Source organism: Patella vulgata, chromosome 6, assembly GCF_932274485.2.
Source record: "Patella vulgata chromosome 6, xgPatVulg1.2, whole genome shotgun sequence".
Lineage (NCBI taxonomy): Eukaryota > Metazoa > Mollusca > Gastropoda > Patellidae > Patella > Patella vulgata.
In genome coordinates this window covers 8,191,407-8,218,394 of record NC_065884.2, presented here as the reverse complement: position 1 = coordinate 8,218,394, position 26,988 = coordinate 8,191,407, and the positions used below count along the sequence as shown (strand labels likewise).

Sequence of the window (26,988 nt, the reverse complement as noted above, 5' to 3'; positions counted from 1 at the left end):
AGAGAATAAATAAATACGGTTGAGGGTTAAGTTAATAATATTAAAGTTTTATTAAAATCAAACAAGGATGATAAGTCAATAATTAATTACTATATATATAAACAAATTCTACACATTATCTCAAATATTATGACATTATCAATATTTTTTCAAAAAAAACAGAGAAACAAACATAGAAATGGGCAAAGAGACATCAGCAGCACCTTGGAGATTGTTGTCAGTCTGAAGAATATTTTTGGATTTAACGCGATTCGAATATACAGTTATAATAAATGTCTCAAAACATTTTGCGCACGCTTTGAGCGAGGCTTGCAAATTAATCATTGAGATAACCTTATGACCATTTTCAGACTCTGTGCAGCACCTTGAGGTTCTTTGTCGATCGGTAATTTAATAATTTCAGATTTGCAGTGATTTGAGTATCCAGGGACGTTCTGATTTGATTACCTGAAAACTTTGAGGTTGATCTAGTTACAGCGGCTTTTAAGACTCTGTACAAACATAAGCATTGTAACCTATAGTGGTTGTCGACAGTTCATGTTGTCGACAGTTCATTTTTTTCCTCATAGCACACTGCATAGCCCACTGCCCTATTTCATTTCATTGGACTGTCGTGAACAATGCTCTGATATTTTTGTTCTAGTTCAAGGTTCTGAAGCCTCTTTAAATATGTGAAACAGTAAAATAAATTAATAGATTAAAGCTAGGGTGATAAGTTACACTATATGATGTGAAACAATACTCTAACAGTGTTATACATGAGCAATTAAAACAAAACAGATGTATTCATAATACAGTAGAACTTGCTCGGGCGTGCACTCCTAATCAGCGAACACTTGCTTCAACGAGCACCCTGGCCCCGGTTTTACAAATCATCAATCTGATTAAAAGACAGATCTATATTTCGTTTCGTTTTTTTTTTATACTTTCGATGGCCTACACTACATGAAGATCTGACTGGTTGTAGTGAAAGGTCGTGTCAGAGGTCGTACATTAGGTTTTTGACCCTATGACGTCAAACATTGATTAATCAATCAGCCTTGACGTTTCTGGTGGATTACCCACAGTTCCCTAGATCGCATGCCAAGAAGTCGCCGTAACAGATGGTTTCGTTGGCTAATCCCTCATGCCATCCAGAAAGCAGGTTATATACCAACTGTTCGAGATCCTACAGACAAATAAATCGAATTTAAATCTATAAAAAACGAAACAAAATTGGTTCTGTGTTCTAAACAGATTGACAAAACATTCTCAGACTTAATTTAAGAATTTACACAAAATTGTTCGCCTTTTTTATCTAACATATAGCCCTTTATAAAACTTTTTTTTTTATTGTATCAAATACATCAATGAGAAACTATGTGCAAAGGTTTGTGTTTCTAGATCAAAGATATTTCTCATAAACAGCGATCGAAAGTTAAGTAAATTCTTAACTTAAGTCTGAGAATTCTTTTTGAAACCTGGGCCAGGTCGTAGACAGGTAAACAGTATATAAAAAGGGTATTTATAACATTAAAGCACACAGGTATAAAGCAACAAACGTGTCAATTAAACACTGTTATCTTCAAAATTACACTACAATATATACAAAATAACACTAAATATATTCACAGTAAATGAAATTGGATTATTTCTACGAATTTAATGATTTACTTAACATAAAATTACAGTTAATATATACACACACAATTTAATGATTTAAAGAACATAGAATAATGCATAATAGCTAAAACAACTGATAAACAAAAGCTATCCATTTTGTTCTGGTCTAAAATACCTTTTATGGTTCAAACCTCTCAATAAGGCATTAACACTTTGGTGATTTCCGAACTGAATACAAATTTACATCGGTTTGTTTACAAAATCTGAAATAAGTCAAACCACCGCCGAGATAGTAGAAGAGCCTAAAATGTTAATTTTCGGATCGTACAAATTTCTAGTGGTTTTCACGGAGTTTAACTAACATTTGTTAAAAATACCTGACTTTTAGTAAGGCAAGGAATTGGTTTTTTTTTCTGTTATGAATAATGATATCGTATACAATTATTAACAGTCATTGTCGTGTTCAGAGTGACAAGGACAAAGTTAGCCTTCCACGCAATACAAGGGTTAAATCTATTTGTTAAAGCCAGCTCAATTTTTGTCTAGGTCGCTGAGATGTAAATAAGGTTAGGGCATGTGATCATAATGTCGAGATTGTAGTTTAGTGTTAGTGTAAGCATTGGGGTTAGGGTTAGGGTTGGGATTAGCGCTAGCCCTGTTTACATCTTGTGACCTATGACGAAAAGTTGAGCTGGCCTTATCATTTAGCATTATCCCAATAAAAGGTATTTAAGTCAATTTCTATCTATTATTATATTTCATCTGTAAAACTATTAATCTGTGGCCTCTACTTGGTACAAGTATATTATAAGGTTATTTTAAAATGATGTGAATATTTCTCTATTAAAATTAAAGTTTATCCTACTTTATGGTCACAAATTTTGGCACAATTAATACCCGATTCCATTTTGAATGTATTCAGAAACGGTCCATTTTTTAAACCAAATTATGTATGAAGCAACGAGTGTTTGAATCGCGAAACGACATTCAGAAGACAAACTTCAGCCGATTTTATATCTTTGGATATTGTTAAACTGGTTTAGCTATTGTACCGTCAAGAATAAGACGTGTATATGAATGAAATAGCTTTATTTAACATCTGCTTATACCAAAGGCATGAAAATAAACAAGATTAAATATGACTGTTTGCTGCTTGTCTCCACAGGAGATTATTGATCCCTAAAATAATTTTTTTTGTCAACTGAAACCGACTGACAGCTGTCGGATTTTAAGAAATCATCTTCACACTCTATCAGAACAGACTGTTTATAATTCTAACTTTTTTTTTCAAATTTTGACACTGGTTACCAAATACATGATAATTCGTTGATGAGAATATAAAGATATTTTAGTAGAAAAAGATTATTTACATATTAAAAAAAAAACCATTACAAATCTGGTTACGAGGTGGTTTTCTTGCTGCCATGAAATTTAGTTTAAAAAACAAAAATGGGTGGTTTTAAAATGATTCCGCCTACTGTTACCCTTGATATATATTCATATAATCTTAAAACTAAAATATTTTCAAGAATGCCCTCTTTTGATTGGTTTAAAGCTGAAATATTTTAAGAATGCTCCCTTTTGACTGGTTAAATGCTAAGTTAAATTCTCAACCAATGAAAATGCCGAATTATTAAAATATTTTAGTTTACGTTAAATATTCGTGAATAAGAGCCCTATAGACTTAGACTAAAATATTTTCAAGAATGCCCTCTTTTGATTGGTTTAAAGCTGAAATATTTTAAGAATGCTCCCTTTTGACTGGTTAAATGCTAAGTTAAATTCTCAACCAATGAAAATGCCGAATTATTAAAATATTTTAGTTTACGTTAAATATTCGTGAATAAGAGCCCTATAGACTTAGACTTTTATTTCAACCAATCACTGACGGCCACTTGTTATAAACCAACCAGTAGATAAACATGACATATTGAATACAAAACAGCATTAATACATTTAAATAAATAATACTTGAGATGAGAGAAATCGGGGGGCCGGTTTCACGAAATTTTAACTAAGATAAAATCCAAATTTTAGTAATTTGATTGGATAATATTAGATTGATTTCTGTGATTAGCCAATAAAAATTGAAGTATCTACTAAAATTTGGATTTTATCTTAGTTAAAATTTTGTGAAACAGGCCCCTGTTGTCTAGGTTCATGTGAGAAGTGTCATGGTCACACAAAGTGGTAAATATTGGATTGGAATAGTAACAAGGTGATGACAGTTAAAACTGTAGAATGGCGGTGGATGTCATTTGAATGTATGATTAATTAGCGGTATTTGGATACATTGTCAATTGTGACCTGTCCCCAAGTTCACAAAGCATTTTCAGACTTCATTTAAGAATTTACTCAACTTTCAATCACTGTTTATGAGAAATATCTTTGATCTAGAAACATAAAACTTTGCACATAGTTTCTTATTGATGTATTTGATACATTAAAACAACAAAAGTTTTTAAAGGGCTATATTTTAGTTAAAATATGGCAAACATTTCTGAGTAAATTCTTAAAGCGAGAATTTCATATTTTATAAGAAAGTCAAAACATAATTATTTTTATGTCTTTTGCTCAATAGGTTGTCAAGTCACTATTATACGATCATAGGTTATCTTTCTCACACTTAAAAATCTTCACAACGGAAATAATAACACAATTACCTCCCTTGTTTTTCTATTCCCCCCATGGTAGGGTGACCCACCATAAATAAATATCTCCAAATATCTCGACAATTACGCCACAATATTTATAAATATGCCAAGCCTCAAATCAGTTTCACACAATTATAGTCACTAAATAAACGATCATGTTGTACTTAATAAACTATGACCATTAATCATCTATAAATAATAGACTGAAAACTGGTTCCAAGTGTCGCCCATAACATCCAGACACTTTTGAGTAAAAGATAGGTTACGTGTCCTTGTTTTGAAATTAGTCTTGCTTAACCAGTCTATCGACCATTCTACGTCTGATTGACAGGTCGGGATAATCAAGACTACTTTTTTACAAAACATAACAGAAAGCTAGAACAAGAAATTGAATTTAGAAATAAGCACGTTAGCTAGCTCAACAATTGTTTTAAGAAGCTTGTAAAAGTAATATGAAACTACTGCTAGTATCATGTTCCTGTCTAACCCGAGTGTTTCAGAGATATTATTTGTACCTAACCAAAAGATGCCGCTCTTAACGGTACAGTTAATGATAAAGCGATTTAAAAAATGAAACAAACGTAATTTCTAAATCTGCTGTAATAGCTATGAAGCTTAATTTTACTGCTATTCAAAATCGTCAACAATAAATTTTTTACGGCTGTAATAGTTGATAGATTTGTAGAGAATTGCACGTGCCATGGCTATTTATAGTATCATACTGTCAGAAAGTTGGTCTCGAAACGGCGAATGTGCACGCGTCAGTGGTAGTCTCGAACTATCAGCGGTGGACTGTATTTCTGTAGAGTGCATGGGTCACCCTACCCATGGAATAGATATCTTCAAATGTTTGAATTTGAAGTTGAAAATGATATTTTTGCCAATTTCACAGTTGGCAATAGTGAATTATAGGATTAATAGGATTATTCTTTAACAAGGTAGGACTGTTTATGGATACCATCTATTTTAAGGCTTTATTTTAATACATTTTAAAAATATAACTTAAAAATATGAAATTTTCGCTTTAACTTAAGTCTGAGAATATTTTGTGAAATCGGAACCTGGCCTGATGATACATTTTAAATTTAATTAAGATGATTTCAGAAACATGATGTCCTGTTTAAATACGTCTTTAAAATAGTTTATTTAAGATTACAATAGATGTATATTGAGCAATACTTAATTATATAATAAGTGATATTAAAAAATATCTATAATATTAGATTTAAAGATACATTATGTAAGATTTAGATAAAGAACTGGTCGTCTTTGCTATAATAACTAATTCAAAATGAATATATTGAAAATTTCCGGCAAATTACTTTATTCTGAGCATAGTTATGAATGTTTGAAGTTCTGACAAATTTTACCCGAAATAGTCATGATTGTCATGTACCATTGTTACGCTAATAAACAAAATATCAGTATTAATTGTCCATTTTAACATTAAATTATTAAATGACAGTTTTCTATTTCATTCAAGATCTCTGCCACCCGATGTTCTAGAGAGTTAATTATGGGTTTGTTATGTTAATAAATGTCTAAATAATAGTTTATATATGACATTTGACCCATAAAAATCGCCTACAATAGGCAGATTTAGCTCTTACATAATGCAATCTTTAACAGCTTGACAAATTTGGCTTCTAGCAATATTTGTATATGATTCATTTTAATATGCCAAGTCCTTCTGGAAAAACTTCAGCAATTCTTAAATAAATAATGTTTATTTACTATAATCATATTTAAAGATCTGATCCTAAAATTAGTCACAAAATAATAATAATTTTATAAATCGTTTTGTGAAATTTACACAAATGTTGGGTTATTTTTATCACAAAACAACTTATGGGATTTCTAAAGATCTTTTTTTTAACATTTTAAATTTACTGGAGGCTGTTATTTCATAATTTACTGCCAACAGACCCCTCAAGGACCAATATCTGATTTAGACTTGGTGAGGTCCTCCGATATATAAATATATATTTTGTCACAGCTTAAACCTGAACTCCAATTACAAGAAATAATTAAATAAAAAAAAATTTCATACCTTAAACAATCGCCATACTTGTTTTCAAGTTGTACAACAAACATGGCGATTGCCCAGGCTTACAAAAACAGAGAGAGGCTACGCCCACATCCAGTATATGCCTTGTCAAACACAGTATCCACATCCGGCTAGCAATATTTCAACTACCAATTACCTCCTGACTGATGACGTTTTTTCACTTTCAGCTTACTGAAAATAATATTGCTACACAATTATCATGTCTGATCTGGCAGTTTTTCTCTTATTTCTAGAGCAAAAGTACATCGTGGTTGACTTATTTCGTCTAGTAAAATAATATGAACCTGATCAGACATAATAATTAGAGAGAGACAATATAACTTTAAGCTAGAGAAGAGAAAGTTGATAATATAGAGAAAAGGAATTCAAGGCTCGTTGAGATTATCCAGTTGTAAATAACTAAAGTTGAGCCAGTTGTTATCTAGAGTTGAGCCAGTCTGGTCGAGATTATCCAGTTGTTAATATCTAGAGTTCAGCTAATCTGGTCGAGATAATCCAGTTGTTAATATCTAGAGTTCAACCAGTCTGGTCGAGATTTTACAGTTGTTAATAACTACAGTTCAGGCAGTTGTTAACTAGAGTTCAGCCAGTCTGGTTGAGATTATCGAGTTGTAAATAACTAGAGTTGAGTCAGTTTTTATCTAAGAGTTCCTCAGTCTGGACAAGATTATCCAGTCGTTAACCACTACAGTTCAGCCAGTATGGTAGAGATTGTCCATTTTAAACAAACTGGTAGTTTTCTCGTGGAGAGTTGAAAGGTTTTCTGTGTCGTAAGTTATCACTTTCATTTAACTCATATTTGGTCGTCCAATCAACTTGCAGTGGTCTCAATATCCCAAAGATTCGTATTTTTAAAATATCGTTTAAATTCTGGAAAATCCCTCGACTGAAAAGAAAAATTGGAAACACAATGACAATGATTCAAACTAAAGTATTTGTCTGTAAGATAAGACAAATTGTCCTTTTATTGTAAAAAAAAATGTGATTTTTCCGAAAGTTTTTTTTTCAAGATATATTCCAGTGGGTTGTTACTGTTATGGGCAATGATTACCATTATTAAACTGTAGAAAGATATATATTCCTGTAGAATAGGCAATCATTAAAGACACATTATGCAAGATTTAAAGAGAGAGCAATGGAAAGAGAATATATTGACAATTTTAGTCAAATAAGGGCCTACTTTATTCTAAGCGAAGTTATCAATGTTTGAAGTATTGACAAGAAATCGCCTTAAATTGTCTCCTGACAATTCCTGATTGTCAAGAACCATTGTCATGATAATAAATGAGGTCCTTTTATCGAGTATCTGTCAGTGCCAGCTCTATTTAACGCAGATATAGTGGGTATTATTTAATTCACTCAATATCCAAGCCATCCAATATGGGCTTGAAATGTGGATAAATGACAAAATAATAATTTATATAACATTTGAAGCCAGAAAAAACTCCTAGCAATATACAAGTTTAGCTCTTGTATAATCCATCTTTAACATTATACAAGAGTAGAAAGATATTGTGATAGGTACTTACTGGAAAGGGCTGCTTATTTTAGGATCTTTTTGATCATGATGACAATTATCTGAATGTTGATGACTATGACCACCAGCTTCAGGCTGTTTATCGTGAAATATGGAATATCTGTAACTATTTAATCTTTCATTGGATGTCATCCCTAACCACATGATCTATAAAATAGAGAAGAACATTAGTTCAAAAATAAAGTTTCCTGATCAATCCAATTCAAACTATTATATGTCTTGACTCAATGTTATAAGCTCACACAAATTACCTCAACCCAATGCTGTAAGCTCACACAAATAACCTAAACTTAGTATTACTGTAGGCTCACACAAATTACCTCAACCCAGAATTGTAAGCTCATACAAATTACCTCAATCCAGTGTTGTATGCTCAGACAAATTACCTTAACTTAGTGTTGTAAACTCAGTCAAAGTACCTCAACTTAGTGTTGTAAGCTCACACAAATTACTTCAACCCAGTGTTGTAAGCTCACACAAATTACTTCAAGCCAGTGTTGTAGGCTCACACAAATTATTTCAACCCAGAATTGTAAGCTCACACAAATTACCTCAACCCAGTGTTGTATGCTCACACAAATTACCTCAACTTAGTGTTGTAAATTCAGTCAAAGTACCTCAACTTAGTGTTGTAAGCTCACACAAATTACTTCAACCCAGTGTTGTAGGCTCACACAAATTACTTCAACCTAGTGTTGTAGGCTCACAGAAATTACTTCAACCCAGTGTTGTAGGCTCACACAAATTACTTCAACCCAGTGTTGTAGGCTCACACAAAATAAATGAAAACCTGATAAGGTGGCCGAATACCAAAAGTTCTAATGCACAAAAGTGAGGTCAACCAGCCTTGTGTTCTAGTAGAAATTTTATATTGATGAGAATTGACCCAGGTATATAAATACAGGTGTTTTCTATTGTATGTTAATATAGTGAGAATCGAACGGATTGATTTTATATACTGTTTAATCAATTATAAAGAGAAAGTGTGAAGGTTATTAAAATATAGTGAAGTTGATAGGATTAAAACGAAAGTAGAAACTGACCTGATATAATTGACAGATGAATAAACATGAAACCCAGATCATGTGACAGATGGCGTTAGCACCAATCCATCCGACCCATGGTGATACTCTAAATATCTTTCGTAACGAACCAGTTATACCTTCCTCATAAAAATCAAAGGATAGTTCCGCACTAAAAACTGGAAGAAAACAAACAGGTCTCCATGTAAAATAATGAGGGTTGGGTCGTCGAATGGTTTAATGCATTAGATCATAAGATGTGTCATTGAGTCGAGTGGTGTGGTTTCGATTCCCTGCATGTACGTCACAAGGAGTATGGTCGCCTGTTCAACCTTGTGGGTTTCCTCCAACAGCTAACCCATACATGCAAGCAAATTATTGAAATAAAATTGAACCATATGTTAGTCCCAAAATGACCTAGATGAGTGAACGTTAACCCATTTTCTCTCTCTAATCAACCTGGAACTGATTATTGATGCGAATATATTGAAAGGAAATGAGGTTTAAAATTTTACTGTTCTGACTGGGCTAATAAAGACGGGCATACGCCATACAGTGGGCTATGAGCAAAAAACAATCGTTCCGATACCGGATATATTGTTTCAGCTCCTAAAACATATTTAATATATAATGTTGTTTCGGGTCCTAAAGCATATTGAAATGTTGTTTAATACTTTACACATAGGAGCTTTTAGTAGTGGGGAGAAACCGGATGACACGAAGAAAATTAAGCATCCTAAAGCTGTCTGATCCTTGGTGATGACGTAAGTCATATATCTTATTGAACGATGAAATGAAATAAAATAGGGTACCGCTCCTATATTGGGCTAATGAAGACAAGGATACGCCATGCAGTGTGCTATGAGGGAAATTTTGCCCGGGCAATGGCACTAACTGCCAAGGGATCTTTTACGTGCACATCAATGTATACAGAGGGCCTCGGTTTTTCATCCCATCCGAATGACTAGAGAGCTGTCCTTGTCAGGCCCTCCGTCCTGCACCACCGACAAGGATCTAACACACAACCTCCAGGCTAGTGAGTCAACATCTTACTCACTGAGCCAAAAACAACTGTTCCGATACTGGATATATTGATTTGGCTTCTAAAAGATATTGAAATGGTGTTGAATACTTACACATAGGGGTTTGTAGTAATGGGGGGAAACCGAATGACAAAGAAAATTAAGCATCCTAAAGCTGTCTGATGATGTAAATCATGTAACGTAATATAGTTATTTTAATACTTACACAGATAACATCCATATAAACACCATGTAATCATACCCATCAAGAAAAACAGATAACCCAGGAAATATTTATGATTTAAGGCACCTAAAATAACAACATTATAATTATATACTGATTATTTTCATTCGAATGGTCAAACGTACATGTTCTAGATCAGGAGTGTCAAACATGCAGCCTGCCAAGGGTTTAAATGTGGCCCGTGGAACAAATTCCAACAAACTGGCGTGTCGATAATTCTCAGAATCTAACAGAGGAAATCATTTATTATTGTTTTCTGGTTTTAGTAAAACTCTGACTTCTGTACTGTATGTCATAGATATGTAAGAGGTATGGCTAATTTGGTCCATTTCAATGAATTGTGTTGCATTACGTATCGATTTTATTCAAATAAAACAATAAAATTTTCTTTATCTGGATATTTTTGTATATCTCCAGCCCACGTGATGTAAAATTTTAGTTCATGTGACCCCTGGATCGAAATGAGTTTGACACCCCTGGTTTAGATCATATATCTGTCATTGAGTGACATGCTTTTATAATTATAAATAACAATATTATTATCATAGACTGAATTCAAGTTGATATGCGAAGAGAATCTAATTTTAAAGCTCTGATGAGTATGGTGCTCTATCAATGTCTCATCCATATGGAGAATAATTTAGTCAATTTTTCTCACTACTTTGCAGGATAATTATCACTACCCAGTACGATTTATGACTGGCCAGTACCATTTATAATTCTCAAAAACATTTATCAGGGTTGTATAACTGATATCTGAGTCTATGGTACACTGCAAGTTGCAACAAAACAATACTTAATGGAGTTACTTCCCTTTGACTGAGGAAGTAAGCAATAATCTATAATGATGTTTTTCAAATAAAAAGTTCATAAATGGACCTTTTCAAGTGATGCTGTGGTATCCGATAATCAGAACAATAGGTTTATTAATATGGTTTAACATGCTTAAAGGAGTTACTTTCCTTTAACCCCGGAAATATGAAGGAGTAGTTCCAGATTTGAATTCTGTCAATCCCAAAAATAGTGACAATCGAGTGAAAAGGAGTATTTTGGACTGAATAAGAAAATATCTCAACCAACAAGGCAGCCGAAACATATTCGCTGTATTTAATTACGTCACGACTCTACTCACACCACCTCTATTGTTGGGACTGACAGAACTGTGACAGGACTGAATTCCGCGTCACTCGATTGCAATTCTGTGAATCCCTATTGATAAGCGTGTTATGTATGATCTAATAAAGGAGATGACTTACCAACACAGTTATCAATCCAGGGACAATGATGATCAAATTTCGCCACACATTTATTACATATAGAACAATGTTTAGATCTTAACGGTCTGCGTATTAAACACGTGCTACAAAACTGATCTAACGTTAAAGTCTGGGTTTCTGCTAAATCTAATATCGTCTGAAATAAAATAATAATATCGTCCTTTATATAAGGAAATGAAATGGGGTTAAACTTCCTACTGAGCTAATGAAGGTGGGCATACACCATGTGGTGTGTCTTAAAGGGAATTTTGTCCGGCCAAAAGATCTCGGCTGCTTTCCATATTGGCATGTATCGGATCGAAACTTCATGGATTATGGCCCCTGTTTGTACGAAAATCACGTGCTACAGGCTACTCTTATATAAAATTCCAACTGCCAAGGGATATTGTACGAGCACGGCAACGTGTATACAGGACCTCAGCTTTCAATCCTATCCAAATGACTACACATTGTCCCTTTGTCCTGAACCAAAAATGGAAATCATGCTGGAAAATTATGCTTTGCCAGACTGAGAAGTCACATCAAACTTCTGAATATTGGAGTGAAGTTGTCAAACATGGGGTTTAACGTCCACTAGACACAAACTAGGTCATTTCGGGACTAACACACGGTTCAATTTTATTTCAATAATTCGCTTGTGCAGGGGTCTTTAGCAGTGGGAGGAAACCGGAGGACCCGGAAAAAAGCCACGAGGTTGGACTGGCGACCCCACTCCTTGTCACGTACAACCGGGGAATCAAAACCCTGCCAGTTGACTCAATGACAGACCGTATGATACAGCGCGCGCGTGCTAACCATTCGGCCATCCAACCCCCCACACATCCCTATTGTACCACATGTGAAATGTGAATGGAGACAGGGAGAGAGAAATGTGTTCTAACATCTACTCGACACAAACTAGGTAATTTCAGGACTAGCATATGGTGCAGTTTTATTTCATTAATTCGCTTGCGCGTAGGGGTCTTGAACAGTGGGAGGAAACCAGAGGAACCAGAGAAAAGCCACGTGGTTGAACAGGTGATCCTACTCCTTGTCACATACACCCAATGACCACCCAACCCTACTGTACCACATGTAAAATGTCATTGGTACAATACTCTACTCGGTTTTTGTGGATCAACAGATATATAAACCTACCCTTATTTTATCTTCTCTTAATGTATCATTAATATGAATTTTAAAAAAGAATGTCAAATTATGCTTTGCCAGACTGAGAAATCACATCACACTTCTGAAGTTGTCAAATATCCATATTGTACCACATGTGAAATATGAATGGTATAGTTCCAATGCTGTACTCGTTTTAGTGGGTCAACTGATATATATATATATATGTATACCTACCCTTATTTTATCTTCTCTATTATTTTTTAAATAACCTGGATCTGTTTTCAAGGCTTTATAGAAAAAATACGTGAGTAGTAAAATGTTGATCATAAAAGCTACATGTTGATTTCTAGAATGTATATCTATATATAGTTAAAGATTAATAATAATAACGAAATAATAATAATAACAAATTTTATATTGAGCATCAATTCATCCCACTTGGGGATGCTATAGACACATTAAAGTGTTCACGTGGGTTAATTATAGTGACTAAACAGCCAGGGCCCTGTTTCACGAAATTTTAACTAAGATAAAATCCAAATTTTAGTAATTTGATTGGATAATATTAGATTGATTTTAGTGCTTAGCCAATCAAAATTGAAGTATCTACTAAAATTTGGATTTCATCTTTAGTTAAAATTTCGTGAAACAGGGCCCCGGTTCTTACACTTTGTTTGAAGATAGGAGGCAATGCTTCACATTTTTGAATACAAGGTGGCAGCGAATTCCATAGAACTTATATAGGCTTTGCCTGTTGTTCAATCCTTTTCAAATGAATAAAATATAGTTTAAACTAATGCTTCACATTTTTGAAAGCAAGGTGGCAGCGAATTCCATAGAATTGATGCATTGTCTTAAGTCTAACGTATCCCTAGTGGTATCATTCCATTCAATTCCACTAACCCCTGGTCCCATTCACAGGGGAGACACATAGTCCAAAACTTCAATAAATAAAAATAAAGGGAAGTAACCTGCATCTTGTTCCAACAGGACTAAGACTAGTAATTATTTCCCCTTATTTCATGATGGACGAATGTAGTGCGAGTTATAAATAGACAATTTTTCCCTTAATTTTTTTCTCCCCTCTTCCTGCATTTTTGGGTTGACTTTTTGGTCTAGAATTGGAGAAAAGGGATCAAATTTGCAATTTCATAGCAGTTTTGGGTAATACTGATGATATTACAGCGAAGGGATAGGGGGTGTAAAGTGTCTTTCTGCAGAGCAATCATTGTGTCGGAAGTGAGATTTTCACCCCTGTCAACTTCAAATCCGTGTAGCAAAAAATCTAAACGGTCAACCCCCTACAAAATTATGATGAGGAGATTGCCAAATGTTGTCCCCATTGTGCCTATAAAGATTGGAACCAACGGAATGTTGGGCAAAAAGCTACAGCCTGTGATGTTACAGCATTTAACATTGAAGTCAATGGGCAAATAATTGCTAGTCTGAGTCCAACAATCTGAATCGTTACTGTACACTTTGATTTGTTTTAGGATTGGACTGTATTGTCTTATACTTGGACTCTATTGTCTAATTTCTAATTTTCTTATAATTGGACTGTATTATCTCAATGGACTTGATTTTCTAATAGGGAGAGAGAGAAATAGGAATTAACGTCCACTCAACACATACACTGGGTCATTTTGGGATTAACATATGGTTCAGTTTTATTTAAGGGGTCCTTAGCAGTGGGAGGAAACCGCAGGACCCAGAGAAAACCCATGAGGTTGGAGACAAGATTAGAATAACGCAGGGACTAATCGTGAGTAACTGATTTGTAGCGGATGCTATTTATACTTTGTTTATATTATGATAAACGATAGTCTCGGTCACCCAGAATCTCCTGGTCTCATAGCCTTGGAACGTTGTCAACATCGTAGAATATTTTTCTGGATGATAGAGACTAGATAAAGGATACATGGTATTAGATAGAAAATCCACGTATATACCATCCAAAACTTGGTGGCTAAATAAATAGCTACAGGCATTATATGTGTCACACTCTCATCTAAAAACATCCTGTCAAATAAAATAAAATAATATCAACATCTTTTGATTCAATCCTTATCCAAACTAGTGATTGCCATGCAAGATACGCCCACATTTTGCAAGAGATGGAAAAGGCTCATCCTCTCATTGTCCCAATGCTTCACAACAACATTTCATCTGAATGGATCAAAAATTATCGCCTCTGAAGGATCCACAAATTCAATCCTTATTTCCAAAAATAATACACACAGAACTATAGCTAAGAAATTTCCAGGGTATGCTGGTCCTTTTTTGAACATTTGGTACCAGATTCAATTCAATATTAGAATTGTTCTACTGTCTACTAATTTCATTCCTTAGAGTGGTTTGTTGAGTAGACACTGGCTCACTAAGCGTTATTTCCGCTTCGGCCTACTCATATTTCCAATTCCAACTGTTAAGAGATCTTTTAAGAGCAAGTCAATGTCTACACGGAACATCGTTTTTCTGTCCCATTCATACAACTAGACAGTTGTTCTTGTCAGACCCTATTTCCTGCATCACTGACAAGGGGAAACCACACCGGAAAATCCCAATAAACTTTCTCAGCCAATACCGGGAGTGAACCCGTGAAATCCAGGCTAGCAAGTCTGTTGAGGTGTGGGATTGAGTGGTTATGATCTATCACACAGTTGTATTTACTGTAGTTTAGAGATCTAGATATACTTATGTTTTTATAAATCTAAATGCTATAACTGCTAGAACAGCTAGACATAGTTTATAGAGATTTAGACATACTTATGTTTTTATAAATCTAAATGCACCACTGACAAGGGGAAACCATTGTAGCGTTTACGATCTATCACACAGCTATATTTAATATTGTTTAAGAGATCTAGACATACTTACGTTTTTAAAAATCTAAACGCTATAACTGCTACAATACCTAGACATAGTTTAGCATACCAGTCTATATTACTCTCAGGTATATAACCAACAACAAATATCACAAGAAACGGAATTATATACATTATATATTTCTTTATCACCTGAAAAATATCAACACACAAAAAACAATTAAAGGGGGATTATGGGAGATTAGATCAAGTGTTGACAGTTCTCGCTATAATAGTTGAATAATAGATAATGTAAATAGAATATGCTGAAATTTCAGCCAAAATGCTCAATCATCATTACTAAAGATGGTACGATAAAAAAACAAGTCTCGATTATCCATTTTTTGATTTAATGAGAAGCAGCAGACCGGGTTCTAATCCAGTAAACATCGCAGTCTAGCGATGCCATCAAGAGTGGATTATGGCCTGGATAAGTTAATTAATGTGTAATTAATAATTCAGATAACATTTCAGGCCTAAAGAAAGACCTGCAATAGGCAGATTTACCTCTTGCATAATGTATGTTTAATACAGGTCTTAATTCTGCATCCACTGAGGGTGATATCGTAGACAAACCACTGTCCATATATAAGTTGAAGTGTGATATATGACAAAGTTCTGCCATCAATGGAAAATATTATCTATTCAATCACCTGAGCCACAGTGGGTAAGATGCTGGCTCGATAGCCTGGAGGTCGCGTGTTCGATCCCTGCATTGGCCAAGGAAATTTATCAGGATTTTTCGACGTGGTCTCACCTTGTCAGTGGTGCAGGGCCTGATAAGGACAGCTGTCTAGTCGTTCAGATGGTATGAAAAACCATGGTCCCGTGTATACAATTGCAAGCATGTAAAAGATCCCTTGGCAGTTGGAATTTGATATAAGAGTAGGCCATAGTGCCGCTGTTCCTCATAGCACACTGTATGGTGTATGCCCGTCTTCATTATCCCAGTATAGGAGTAGAACAGTAGGACGTTAAACCCCATTTCATTTCATCTATTCAATCACCAGTCTGTCGGGATTGACAAATAGACCAGATGTAAGAATCTTCAGTTCGTGGGGGGGGGGGGATGCATGCTGTATCATAAGGCCTGTCACTGAGTCAACTGCCATGGTTTTGATTCCTCGGTTGTATGTGACAAGGAGTAGGGTCGCCTATCCAACATCGTGGGTTTTCTACGTGTCCTCCGGTTTCCTCCAACTACTAAAGATCCCTACGCGGAAGCAAATTATTGAAATAAAATTGAACCATGTGTTAGTCCCTAAATGATCTAGTTTGTGTCGAGTGGATGTTAAACCCCATTTCTCTCACTCTTCAGTCTGTCGAAGATGAATTAAAACCTTACTTTATCAGTAGTTAATCTGCCTAAAACTCCACCTTTTTTAGCCAATCGAGCTGCATTTTCTTCTCGTAATTTTCTTACTAACGGGGGATTTTTAGCTTCCAAAGCAAAATCGACAGCAGTCTGACCCTGAAATACAGAAGCAGTTGAAATAAGAAATCAAATGAAAGTAGGACTGACAAATCAATGCTTGATTACTTCACGATACTGCTCACACATCTTCTTTGGGATTGGCTGATCTGTGTCAAAGAGCCATTTGGTTGGAATTCTGTCGTATCTGAGCACTTCCTACTTTAGCATTAGTGTTGAATCAAGGGTAACCAACTTCAGCCTTAATGGCATACAATTTTGAAATCGGGGGAGCCGACTGCCAAGTGAGCGGGAGACGTTTTAAGAAACGGAGAGTGGTCTACCATTAAGTACAGTAAACAATGACCCGGGTATGTATAGCCAGTTATTTTACAAGATGTAACCTGCAACAATTCCATATGTTTTAAGAGGTGGGGGCAAATGGTTTAACACATGCACGTGAAATCACAAGGTCTATTATTGAGTCAAGTGGTAAGGATTAGGGTCGCCGTCCAACCTCATGGGTTTTCTCCTGATCCTCCTGTTTCCTCCCACTGCTAAAGACCCCTATGCAAATTATTGAAATGTCCAAGTTTGTGTCGAGTGGGCATTAAACCCCATTTCTCTCTCTCTCTCCCCCTCATGTTACCCAGGTAAAAATTTCAACACAATGGCTCAATGAGTAAGACATTGGCTTGCTAACCTGGAGGTTCCTGTGTTTGATCCCATTTCATTTCATTTAACTTACTTTTGTATTGGTTATTTCTATTTCTGCTCCATGGTTCAACAACAATCTGACAACAACATGGTTACCCGTTGAACACGCATACATCAGTGGCGTATTACCCAGGTTCTCGTCAGGTTTATTAACCGAGGCTCCGAACGTCAGTAATAATCGTGTGGGATCAAACCTGTCAATCAAACAACAATAAACTTATTCATTTTAGAAATATCCCCAAATATGTCGCATCTCTTACTAAATGAACGGTGTTGCCTATTTTCATGCTAATCGTGGGGGTGGAGGAGTGAGAAAATTGTCTTTAAGTAATTCTCGTTTAAGGATAAGGTTAGCATTACCTAACCCTAACCCTTATGGTGCGTAACTCAGCATGTAGGAATTTTTATATTTTGACTGAAATGACCAATAATCACTGCTTTCAGTTTTTCAGTTTTGTTGTTTCTACGTCAATCCTGCCAAGAGTTATTTCCCTTGTTTCAGTAACTGACTGGCAATGAATTCCTGCAAGCAACAACAACTAGGATCCTTTTTCACCAATGTCACGCAATGCTGAAATTTTATTGTGAATTCTCTGAATTTGTTGGGTTCTTTTATTGAATGATATCAAGTGGTATGTAGTAAAAATTTTTACATTGCTGACATTAGGTAAATTCTTATGTGGAGTAAAGCTTAAGGTTTCAAGACTATGAATGTGTCCAGAAAATCAGTTGCCTCCCTTGAGCTCCTATTTCAAAACCATGAAATGGCCTATTCCAACAATCAACCATATAAAAAATTATTTTCAAAAAGTCATTTCAGCAATTTTAAACAGAATACCCATAGGTAGGTTGTTGGATAATAATATTTAAAGTAATGCCAAGATTTATTATAATATAAATTATTATACCCAAAGACACGTTGTGATGACCACATTAAAGCGGTCATACCATTTCTATCAACCATATCCACCTCTTGACCTTTTGCTATTAAATATGCCACTAAAGCTGTGTGACCAAACTGTGCTGATAGATGTATACAGCTACAACCTGTAGTAAATAAAATATGCCACATATTATGATTATTTCCGAAGAAGAAATGGTCTTCACTTTACGTTTGTGAGAGAGAAATGGGGTTTAACGTACACTCACAAACTAGATCAATTATATTTCATTAATTCGCTTGCGCGTAGGGGGCATTAGCAGTGGGCAGAAACCGGAGGACCCGGAGAAAACCCACCAGGCTGAACAGGTGACCCTACTTCTTGTGATGTACACCGGAGAATCGAAACCACATTAGTTGACTCAATGACAGAGAGAGAGAGAGAGAGAGAGAGAGAGAGAGAGAGAGAGAGAGAGAGAAATGGGGTTTAACGTCCACTCGACACAAACTAGGTCATTTCGGGACTAACGTATGGTTTAATTTTATTTCAATAATTCGCTTGCGCATAGGGGTCTTTAGCAGTGGGATGAAACAGGAGGACACGGAGAAAACCCACGAGGTTGGACAGGCGACCCTACTCCTTGTCACGTACAACCGGGGATTCACTCAATGACAGACCTTATGATACAATGCGCATACGCTAACCATTTGACCATCCAACCCCCCCCCATCATAAGTAGCACTTACGACCTTTCAGGACTATGGCATTGCTATATCTGTTGTAGTGGAGATAATTTGAGATGAAGCGATCACAATCCTCTTGAATAAAGGCTCAGTTATCAGGTCTAGAAGCCAGCAACTAGACGCTTTTCTTCAATATCTGGCTTCTTTTCGTTTAAAAAATATTGCCCCAAAAAATCTTAATATTTTAGCCTATTCATGCCCATCCAAACCTTATATACACTTCTGAATTCCTGAGATGTAACTTACCTTCCCCATCACGTAAAGACGGGTCTGCACCATACGACATCAATAATACCAACATATTTAAATGACCTTGTCTGAAATAAATATCAGAACCAGTGAAAATAAAATAATAAACTTATACATGTAGACCTTATTTGTAAATCATACAAAATAATAGGTACATACATTTTTTTTCCATGACCATTTGAATGTAATCATTGAGATTTTCCCATGACTAATTGAATTTAATCCTATACAACTTTTCCCAAGACCAATTGAATGTAATCATATTTATTTGTTCTCGTGACTAATTGAATGTAATCGTATATACATATTTTACCATGACTAATTGAATGTGATAAAATAGAGCTTTTCCCCATGAATGTAATCATACAGATTTTTCACATGACTTATTGTATGTAATCATAGATTTTTCACACAACTTAATTGAATGACTTAATTGAATGAATCATTGAGGTTTTTCGCATGACCAACTGATCGAATCATTGAGGTTTTCCGCATGACCAATTGAACGAATCACTGAGGTTTTCCCATGACCAACTGATCGAATCATTGAGGTTTTCCCATGACCAATTGAATGTAATCATATGCAGACTGTAATCACACAGCTTTTCCCCATGACTAAGTGATATCACACACCAGATCATCCGAATTCAAGAGAGATTCAGCTGTTATTTGCATCTTAGCTACCATATTGACTGATGAATACTAAGATATAAACAGTATTTTATAATTTACCTTGTTGCCCAATGAAGAGCAGTAGAATTTAAATCTCCACCAAATCTATCTATTATACTACCTTTAGATATCAAATACCTAAAAAACAAGATGATCATTTAATTTGTTTATATGGGCGTTATTCAAAGGAAAACAATTATGGAAAATACAAACCTGATTAAATAGAGATCTATATTTCGTTTTGTTTTTCTATACACTACATGAAGATCAGACAAGTTGTACTGGAAATTCGTGTCAGGGGTCGTAAGAGCGGCTTTTGACCCTATGACATCAGGCATTGCTTAATCAATCAGCGTTGGCTAATCCCTCACTTCAACCAAAACGCTGGTAATATAACAACTCTTTCAGATCATAGTGTAGTAAAGACAAATAAAACGAAATTTTGAACTATAAAAAACAAAACGAAATAGGATCTGTGTTTTAATCAGATTGGGAAAATAAGAAATAAATGCAACTATTAATGCTAATATGAGGTCATGAAGTTAATGCTGGTTTACAGGATCATGAAAATGATGCTGATTTCCAGGATAAATATGGTATCCAGTACTTTAAATGTTAGAGAATTGAAGTGTTTATGGTTGTTAATTTGAGTGTTGATAAATCATAAATTATTATATAACAATGATTCCTGGTTTTACCACAGGGCTAGCCGCTAGACAATATTACAAATAATCTTTATCGCAATATCGATAAATTAAATCACGATATACTGTGTATGAAGATAATTCATAAAATCCGGTGAAATCTACAAATAATTTTATTCCAATTGACATTTCTTCATCACCCCCAGCCATTCCGAATCTTGTTGTGGGATTGAGAACAGACCATTTTGTGTAAAAAAAATTATCATTTTTATTCATTTATTTTTAATAATTTAGTAGAAAAGTATCTTCATATATTGTATAATAAGTGGTAGTCGCGATAAATGGGATTATCGTGATTTTTATCAAAGACAAAAAATATTGTCCTATAAATTCATATCTCAATATATGACATTATCAAGAATATCATTCAGCCTATCTTAAATTACACATTTTATATGTTAATTCCTTGTAGTACATATTATTTATATTTGCTGACAGCTATACAACGTCATTCTATAGTAGTGCTGGGTATTGCCACTGCAGCCACAATATGATACGTATTGTGATTCACGTGCTACGATACGATTCATATCACGATTCATAACCAAGTCAATATTTACCAAACAAAAAAAAAAACCAGGATAAATGAATAATTGATATTTTTAGTCCTGCCGATGTCGAAGAATAAAACTGTTTTATATCATGATATTGATGTGGATCAAAATAAGGACCACAAGCCAACAGTGAGGCTGATGTCCCCCGCCGAAATAGGAAAATAATTAGAGGACACATATAAATTTATCACAAATTATCTTTTACAAAGTATTGAACAATCAAACAGTATATCTTTACTTATAGTCTAAGCATACAATGTTTTTGATGGAATAATTATAGCATATTAAGGGGAAAACATGCTCTATGCCTACAAATCTAGAGTTTGGTTGTATCAACGGGTCTATTTTCCATCTTGCTGCAAGTTGTGCACACATACACCAAGTTTGAACATTCTAGCTCAATTAAAAGTTATCGTGTCCCAAAGCATCAACCAATCAAATTGCTTATCTCTGCTTACCCTAAGCGGAAAATGCTCATCTTCGAACTCCATCAAGGCATTGACCTAATCAACACATACACCAAGTTTGAACATTCTAGCCCAATTAGGAAGAGAGTTATCGTGTCCCAAAGCATCAACCAATCAAATTGCTTATCTCTGCTTACCCTAAGCGGAAAATGCTCATCTTCGAACTCCATCAAGGCATTGACCTAATAAACACATACACCAAGTTTGAACATTCTAGCTCAATTAGGAAGAGAGTTATTGTGTCCCAAAAAGTGTGACAGACAGACAGACGGACAGACAGACGGCAGACGGACAGACAGACAGACGGACGAACCCATTTTAATAGTCCCCTGCTTTCTTCGAAAGGCGGGGGACAAAAACAATTTAACAGTGTTTGAGTTTGTGTACCTATAAATAATGTGTGATGTGGATAATTAAAAGTGACAGGTTACTTACTGAAGAGACAAAAAAAAAAAAACATAAAAAAAGAATTGCATTACATTGATTCAGCGTCACACAATTCAATACAAGAATCGTGAGACGGTAAATCGCAATACATTGATTCAATGATATATACTGCCAGCACTATTCTTTAGTGGTTGTACCTTGAAATATTATGAAATGAAATGAAATGAAATGGGGTTTTAACGTCCTAATGTTCTGCTCCAAACTGGGCTAATGAAGACGGGCATACGCCATACAGTGTGCCACGAGGGAAATTTTGCCAGGAGAGCGGCACTACGGCCTACTCTTATATCGAATTCCAACTCTTAAGAAATCTTTTACGTGCACGGCAATGTGTACAAGAGACCTCTGTTTTTCGTCCCATCCTCATGACTAGACAGTTCCCTTGTCAGGCCATCCGTCCTGCATCACACTTTAAAATATAAATACACCTGTCAGCATCACATACACCTGTACATCAAATCAAGGTGTACATTAAGTTTGATTAATAGCCCTCTAACCAATATACATCATTGATCATCATCATATGGACTGTAGTATTGATAACATCAATCAATCAATCAATCAATCAGTCAATAATACATGTTATTTCTACATGGTTTATGACATTAATGATGTGTGTCTTTTCCTTTTAAAACCCACATGTCAGTGGAACATGTGGGAACATGTAAATACTAAAACTCAATCAATTCATGAAGCATTGAAAAACATAATTAATTTTGACTGACATGGGATTTAATGTATAATTTTCCATACTAATAGGGCTAATGAAAACAGGTATGTATGAGGGATATTTGGCCCAGACAACGGCGTTTTCGCTTATTTTTTCTAACATGACTCGAGGACAACCCTTATGACGTAAAAGACTACTCGACCTCTCAACCCTTTGTGAAAAATAAATGGACCTTACAATGTTATGGTCTCGTGCTGTACAATATTTTTGTCGATGGAATGCAATAATTGAACTAAACCGCACATACATATTACCCTTCTTTATTCTTTAATCTCAAAGATGCATTATTCAATCAAGAGCTAAATCTGCCTATTGCAGATCTTTCTTTAGGCCTTAATTAGACATTTATTAACATGACAAGACCATAATCAACTCTCAAGGCCATCAGATGGCTCTGATTTTAAGTAGAATGGAACGGTTCGGCCATTTAAGATTTAATTTAAAAACAGAGAAGTGAAGCTAAGTCTTGATGTAACCAGAACCGTGTTTACGATAATAAATAATTAATGTACACATCGTGTCAAAACTACTACGAGTGATAACTTCGATCAGAATAAAGTACCGGTAATTTGAATGAAATTTTCAATATATTCATTTTGCATTATCTATTTTTGAACTATTATATATGTAGCAAGAATGACCAGCTCTTTATCTAAATTTTACATAATGTATCTTTAAGTTAAATGAATAGAAGTTTTTAACTTTTAAAAGCACCAACTTACTTCACAATGTCAGCTCTGTTGTTGATGGCAGCCCAATGAAGAAGGCTGACATTTTCTTTATCCATTTCATTAACATCATATCCGGCATCCACCAATTCCCGTACTCGATCAAACACCCCATATTGTACGGCTCTAACTATATCAAAATTCTTGAAATCATCCACACCTGGTTGCATAAAGGGAGGAGGTGGGGGTTTCTCCAGGTCCACCCTGGTTTCTTTCGCTTCCTGACCTCCCTAGAAAATAAACAAATAGTTGACACATTAATTTCTATACCACTGAATGCACAGTTTTATACATTGGGTTTTATACTACAGCCCACGTCACCATTTGTTATTATACTACAGCCAACATCATTTGTTTTTATACTACAGCCAACATCATTTGTTTTTATACTCATTTGTTTTTATACTACAGCGGCCCAACATCATTTGTTTTTATACTACAGCGGCCCAACATCATTTGTTTTTATACTACAGCGGCCCAACAACATTTGTTTTTATACTTTATACTACAGCGGCCCAACATCATTTGTTTTTATACTACAGCGGCCCAACATCATTTGTTTTTATACTACAGCCAACATCATTTGTTTTTATACTACATGTACAGCTGCCCAATATCATTTGTTTTTATACTACAGCCCACCACATTTGATTTTATACTACAGCCCACATCATTTGTTATTATACTACAGCCCACTTTGTTATTATACTACAGCCAACATGATTTGTTTTTATACAGCCCACACTATTTGTCACATGTTTTACGTCTATGATGAGTGCAGACTACACCTTGCAGACAGATTTCCCCTGTGCATGCGCGAATCTGTGTCTAATTTTTGTTGACTAATCTGCACACGGGCATGGAAATCTGTGCAGGGTATTTAATGAATTAGGCCCCATCATTAAATGTTTCATCTGTTGTGTACATATATATTTAAATATTTCTTTAATCTGTTCAATTTTTCGCTAATCACCTTGTAAATATTTTAATTTGTATATCAGCAATATCTGTATGCCAGCTATATGATTTAGGTGGAAACAGACTTTATATAAAGCTATTTCACACACTGATACTTAATCCACCTAAACCTACTCGGTATTCATCATGGATCACTGCGCTATTTTTTTTCGTTTAATGAATTTTTTGTCCGTCAGTTTTAGTGCTCCTACGGTTAAGACTTTTTTTTATTCGAATAGCCGTAGCTATTAACCGGTTAGTAACTGTTAACTGTACGGTATCAATTTTAAACATAAAACAGAGCTTGTCAGGAGGTGCAAGTCATTACTCGTGCGCACACTATACTCGCCTTATAAAAGGCATTACACGCGCAAAAATTTCAGGAATTTTTTTAAGACATGTACAATTCTTTAATGAAAATTTAAACTATCTAAGGTCGTAGTTATTTGTTTACCTGGTTAACTTGGTTCATTTGAGACATTTTTTAATTCAATATAACGCTAATATACAAAACAATACTATATTACGATTACACAATGTTACTAAGAATAGAATAAAGTAAATTGGAAGGCGTCTATTGATTGGACAATAAGGAAATAATTCCTCGCTTGCAAGTAGAATTTTTATGATTGGTTAATTTAACTAAAAACCAAAGTAGAAATCTTGCGAGAAATTACGAGATATGAAACGTGTTCAATGTCGTAACGAATCTAGTATAATGTCATTTTCTAGCCTTTATGATTATATTTTGAATGGTGGTTACGTTTTGAAGTAAATAATAAACAAGGTAGAATATAGTTAGAAATGCCGAGAAGTATTTAGATTGGATTAACAATAGCTAAAGTCAGAACAAGGTCCGTTGACTTTGCCGTATGACTACGACGAGTGCTATTAATAGTATTATTTTTTAGCAGTCGACATCGTAGGACAACTGTTACATTCTAAGATTTTCAAACATCAAATACAAAATGACAACGGGCAAGTTTTGTTATAAAGAGGAATATAATCAGACACAACTCTATGTAATGGGGACATCTCCGAATAACCGTACCGTTGAATTCGAACCGTTTAACCGTCCAGTTCTAACCGTTTACAGCTATCCGACTAGTCGTAGGAGCACTAGTCAGTTTACTGGTATAAGTACGAGCAAGGGGATGCAAAGAGAAAAGTATGATCGCATAGTTGATTACTGGTACCTGAAAGGAAGACTTTTCTATATTTTTATTGCTAGCATGCCACTGTTCGAAACAACCATCAATTCCATCAAAATCTTCAAAGGGCATATTTATGTGGAATTGCGCATACAATAATATATTTTGGTGGGAACTGATGACAGCCCTTTGAAAAAAATTGGGCCTGCACCATACGCATCCACATATCTGCGGATTTATGTCCACGTAAAAAGAATTCAGAAACAGGTAGGCCTACATTGCACTTGATAAAATATCTAAAAATCTGTCAACTGTTTAATATTAATGTATTTATTTCAAACAATACAAAACTAACATGGAAGTTTACGGTAATGAAAGCAAATATTTTTGGACATTCAGTCATGTAATTAGTTGAGGTATAGCAAAGATTATCTGTGAACACGAACGTAAATCTATTCTGAGCACACCACACACACTATGTAGTCATAAAGTAGTACTCCCACCATTAAAACCCTTAGTAACAGAGCTATGTCTCTGCCCTGCTGAAAAAAAACAACTTGATAATGATACCATTGATACTAACAACAGTACCGGTACACAATTAAGTTACGACTGCAATTAGGATATCCACATTACGAATTCAAGGAATTATAGCATAAAATACTATAAATTCTAACACTGGGCAAATATGTGTTCTTAATCCTTAATGTCCATACGCTATTACGAAATACTACATATCGGAATGTCACTCCTGTTCCTGTTTGTTTATCAAAACATGTTAGAGCAATCTCAAAGAACATTCAACAAATCGTGTTACCTTGTGAAATATTTGCCTTCCTGAAAACATAATTTCCCAAAAATGTTGCCAAATAAAATCCGGGGTCAAATCCGAACTATTACGATAAATATTAGAAAGAAATAAATAGCTACCTTGGTTAAAAGGGGCTGGATTGGATTGCAATCGGGATCGACTTCCGCCATTTTCTTTTGATTGTACAGGAGAAGTTATTATAGGAACGTGATTTGATTGGACGAAATAATAACACCGTGTTACCTTGTAGCAGACGACGCAAAACACGTGCAGACTTAACAATTTTCTCTTGTAGAATTATATTAGCCATATAAAGAAGCAATGATTCAAGAGACATACTAGCTGAAATGCCAGTTTTAACCGATG

The 26,988-nt window shown here is 34.9% G+C and overlaps 1 protein-coding gene across 1 annotated transcript; it reads right to left on the bottom strand.

Moving 5' to 3' along the window:
- Positions 1-31: 31 nt before the first annotated feature.
- LOC126824920 (palmitoyltransferase ZDHHC17) lies at positions 32-26,800 on the bottom strand. The gene is made up of 15 exons (XM_050554370.2): positions 26,742-26,800; positions 23,698-23,933; positions 20,134-20,211; positions 19,399-19,469; positions 18,437-18,575; positions 17,560-17,722; positions 16,746-16,871; positions 15,414-15,553; positions 14,455-14,555; positions 12,771-12,895; positions 11,406-11,562; positions 10,132-10,215; positions 8,905-9,062; positions 7,854-8,008; positions 32-7,210 (listed from the first exon to the last, which is right to left on the bottom strand). Exons 1-15 carry the CDS (start codon positions 26,790-26,792, stop codon positions 7,045-7,047), a joined length of 1,950 nt encoding a protein of 649 aa, XP_050410327.2. The 5' UTR covers positions 26,793-26,800; the 3' UTR covers positions 32-7,044.
- Between the last annotated feature and the right edge of the window lie 188 nt (positions 26,801-26,988).